The sequence below is a fragment of the Grammomys surdaster genome, unplaced genomic scaffold (genome assembly GCF_004785775.1).
Source record: "Grammomys surdaster isolate TR1022 unplaced genomic scaffold, NIH_TR_1.0 125925, whole genome shotgun sequence".
NCBI classification, from domain to species: domain Eukaryota; kingdom Metazoa; phylum Chordata; class Mammalia; order Rodentia; family Muridae; genus Grammomys; species Grammomys surdaster.
The window spans coordinates 229830-234447 of NW_021620749.1; the positions used below are offsets into that span (position 1 = coordinate 229830).

The following is a 4618-nucleotide window of genomic DNA, read 5'->3' on the forward strand; positions in this document are numbered from 1 at the left end:
TAGAGAGAGAGAGAGAGAGAGAGAGAGAGAGAGAGAGAGAGAGAGAGAGATTGATTGATTGATTTCTCTCTTCGTGGATACTGGGGATAGCATTCAGGGCCTCTTGAATCAGTGGTGAGAGCTTTACCAGCGTAACTGTCTTCCCCAGCTCTAAGCATGATTCAATCTTTTTTTCTGGCTTGTGACATTTGCTTGATTTCCCATCCCTGCATTACCCCAGAGGATTGTCCATATTTCCTTTCTCTTTCCCACTGGTATAATTCTCCCAGGACACTGTGCTCTGCTTTCCCCAGTGGAGGCCTTGCTCTAGCTCCTTTGCCTGAGTATGCAATTTTAGTATACCCTCTAGCAGGAGGGTGCTATGGGAGCTTCTCTCTCCTTTTTGCAGAAACAGTTCATTGTTTCTTTCTCCATGTGACTCTTACAGGTGGTGGTGACCCTAGGGGACCCCAATGTGACTGCTCCATCAAGCTCGGTTGGCCTAACCAACATCACCGTGACCCCCATCACCACTGCAGCTGGGACTCAGTTTACCAATTTACAGCCAGTGGCTGTTGGACATCTTACCAACCCTGAACGCCAGCTACAGCTAGATAACTCCATCCTGACTGTGACCTTCGACACTGTCAGTGGTTCAGCCATGTTGCACAACCGGCAAAACGATGTCCAGATCCACCCACAGCCAGAAGCCACAAACCCTCAGTCAGTGGCCCACTTTATCAACCTCACCACACTGGTAAACTCCATCACACCCTTGGGGAACCAACTCAGTGAGCAGCACCCACTCACCTGGCGAGCAGTGCCCCAGACAGATGTGCTGCAGCCACCACAGGCCCCTGCAGCACCACAGCAGGCGGTACAACCGCAGGTCCAGAGTGAGCAGCAGCAGATGTACAGCTACTGATCTGTGGCTGCAGGACAGGCGGAGCTGCAGCAGGGGGCTCTGAGGTCTTGAGGTATTTGCTGAATACCAAACAGGAAGAGTGTGCACATGTCAGGATCACTGAGATTAGCATTACCGAGTTATCTATCAGTTTAGCTGGTGACATGGCCTTTGGCAAGCAGGAGCTTCCACCATGTGTTTCCCCAAGGTGACGCAGCCTGGCCAGACCACAGTGTCACCCTCAGAGGTCTGTAATTGTCATGGGGCTCAGGGACACAGATAGCAGGATTCTAGAAGCAGGCGTGATATCCCAAGGACCAGGGAGATTTGATCTGTTTTCTTTAGCACTCCAATGACGATACTGAAATATGGCTAGCCTTCTCAGGCAACACATAGAAGCAAACCCAGGTTTCTCCTTGCTCCTGAATTCACAAGCAGGGAGAAGTTAAGTAACTCTACTTCTGAAGTCTCAGTTCATATGTCACAGAGCTGTAGCCTGAGGCCTTCTGTGAAAAATATCATGAGGCCCCCAGCTCAGGCACAAAAGATATCTTGGGAACATCTATAGATTGATTTTTATGAACAGTCTGTTTTATTTCATAACCACGTTGTGTATTATGGCCCTCTTGTGGCCAATATTGATTTCTTTTAATATGATAAAGTCGTTTGCACTGTAGGGTGTTGGTCCCTGTCCAGTTGTGCACAGATGCCTTGTGTGAGGCCACACACAGTTGTGTGCAAAGTGAGCCCTCACCCTTGAATCCCGGTGCTCCTCGGGAGCTATCTCAGGACTCTGCCATCCAAACATATGTATTATGGTGCAGCTTAGCCACATCCCTGAATGAAGAATGGGGAGTGAGCCCATGTTTCCTTTCTGTGTAAGCCTTAATTCCAAAGGTGGTTGAGTCTGAAGACCAATTTCCTATGAAATGCAGAGGTTCAGCTCTGCAGGAGAGAAGCGTAGCTAGTGATTTAAGAAACCTGAGAGGTGCTTTCCTGTGGTGATGAGAGCAGAAGAGGTCATCGTGACAGTGACTACAAACTGGCCACACCCAGCTCTGAGGGAACATGGCTAGCACAAACCTGTGCTATCCCAGTGGCAACAGGCCAGGCTGCCATCATAGGGTCCACAGTCCAGCACAGGGACATGAAGAGGCGAGGTAAGGAGAGAGTTTGGTCTCACTCTTCTCATCAGTTTTTAATGTCATACAAAAGAAGAACTTAAAGATGAACTTGCTTTACTTTGTCCTTGGTCCCATGTTTCCTGGATGTATTCAGATGTGGGCAGCCATCCTACAGAGATGGATACTAACTAGCAGTGGACAAGGGAAGTTACAGTCAGCCTGATAGCAGACAAGATGCCACTTTCTCAGCACCTCATTCCAGAGAACAACCTTTGAGGATGAGGCTGCAGCTTGTGTTACACAGTTGGAGCATAAGGAAGAGATGACACTCAGGACAGGTCTGTGGGTCACCTGGCCACACCCTCTCCACATCCACACAGGCCAGTCTCACCTCTTAGCTGATGGCATGCTGGGAGTTCTTGGACTTCTTAATTTATGACAGTTGTTTTTATGTTATTTATGTGTATAATTAACTACTTTGTACACAGTACCCTTATAAAATTAACTTGGCCTAGGGGTGAACTGTTTTCTAAGATATAGCCTTCGTTCTCCAAATAAAACTATTCCAGGAAACCATGGAAACAGTGGGCAATCCATAGTTGTTAACTATTTTTTAAAAATTCAACCACAATTCCTCTTTGCCTTTATATCCTCTCAGAGATGAATGAGTTGAGTCCAGATGAGCACTGGACTCAATCAGACATCACTAGCATTTGACTTTTATTCTCTTCCCACTGAAATAAAGGCCTTTGAAATCACATTTTTATTTTTTAAAGATGTATTTTTGTGCCTACAGCCAGGTTGTCAAATCCTGTTGGAAGACAGAGCTTAGGTTGTACAGTCTCTCCTGCTGCCACTGTTTGCTTAAATACACAGAGGCATCTGCTTCCTGCTGTTATAAGCAGGAACTCAGATAAAACCAGCCTTTCTCCCCAAGCGTCTGTGACACATGGTCTCACCAGTCATTGACTGAGGCAAGCAGGTTGTCTTAGCATACTTATAGCTCCTCCACATGTAGCAACTGGATAGCAAAACAAAGGCTTCTTCACACTCCAGGCACCCTACATACATAGACCATTGTTGATTGGCAGGAAGTGTTCAGATTTTTTTTTTTAAACTGGTCTAAAGCTGGCATAGTTATGTGTCCAACAAGCCCTGTGACTATGTCTAGGTTCGCATAAATAAATGTATCAGACTTTGTTTACACCTGTGAATGGTAATGTTATAGGATCACATGTCGTGGCAAGATCAATCTCATAGTTGCACAGGGTTCTACCCTCTGGGATCATGTTAGCCAGTGATAAGCTCTCAGGAAAAGGGTCTGTACCAGGTGCCCTCTCCTATGTCAGGCATGAAAGCCTGCTGGAGAGTGGTCCCTCGGGAAAGGCAGATCTTTTCTCCTTCACACCACTCTCAGTCAGTATCCAAAGGCAGAGGCAGTGCCTGTGACTCCCATAGATGCTGAGGGTTGTGAAGACCATTCTGTAACTCTGAGGGTGTTTGATGTCACATCTGTCTGTATGGTGGTAAATAAAGGTGCTGTGACCTGTGTTTTTCAATTGCTGGCCCTCTGCTCTCCTGCCCATGGTGATCTGAGAATGGCTCTGGTTCCTGTTACAGGTGATGTCCTCATTTCCCTGCAGTCCTGAGGTGCATGTTTGGATCATTTGAAACACCCTGAGATACTGAGTGTCAGAAACTTCCCCAAGAGTTACAATACGAGCTTCTTAGTCAAAATGAGATCAGACAATGGCCACCAGGTTGTCCTTGGCAAAGCTTTTCTGTGGGCCTATGATTTCAGATGGTCCCTTACTTACATTGATCAAATTAAGTGGTGGGTTCTAGTTCGTCTCTATGGGTTTTATATTTGTTTTGAGACAGGGTCTCATAGAGCCCAGGCTGGCTTTAGACTCTGAATTTCTTGTTACTCCCCCTCATCCCCAACCTGCCCCCATTTGCACCTCCCAAGTACTAGAATTATAGGCATGCACTACCGTGTCCAGGTTAAGAGTCTTTTTAAAGCCATGAAACCCCTTTTATTATCAGTCCTCAAAGGAGTTAACCACCAGGACATTTCACGTATCTTAGCATCTGGTAGTGTCTAGCTCTCCTGCTGGTAAAACCTATTTAACCTTAATAGTTAGGGGCCTTTCCCTGTGGGTCCAAGCCTGTATTTCCCTCTGCACTCAGCAGACATTGGATGTACTAGTAGGAGAGATGGGGCAGCCCTTTCTCATTTCCACAGGTGATCCACTTGCACTATAATATACCCCATGGTACTCTGTTTTCAGACACTTGATCTGAAGACACCTGACTGAACTTAAAGGAGGGCTTACCTGGTCTCCCAGTTTCAGTTGGTACAGTCCTTTCTGGCAGGGGAAGTTGGGTGCCTGGAATAGCCCCATGTGTCGTGTCAAGAACTTGTGTCAGTAGTTTTTCCCTAATAATCTGGGAGACGTTGCAGATTTGAACCATAACATTTGTGTTCCTAGTCCCCACATACTCATTGGTACTTCATAATGCAACTACATTCAACTATAAAGATCCCAGATCTTTACAGCCCCAACACTTGCAGCCTCTTAGATGGAGATAAATAAAGGCACAGAGTAGC

At 46.4% G+C, this 4618-nt stretch overlaps 1 protein-coding gene across 1 annotated transcript in view; it reads left to right on the plus strand.

The window, feature by feature from the left end:
• Positions 1-1497, plus strand: part of Prdm15 (PR/SET domain 15) — a 46310-nt gene extending 44813 nt beyond the window's left edge. Inside the window, exon 23 of the mRNA XM_028752543.1 lies at positions 428-1497. Within this exon, the coding sequence (XP_028608376.1) occupies positions 428-904 (477 nt within the window). The 3' untranslated portion in view covers positions 905-1497. The remainder of the gene's footprint in view (positions 1-427) is intronic.
• Positions 1498-4618: the final 3121 nt, after the last annotated feature.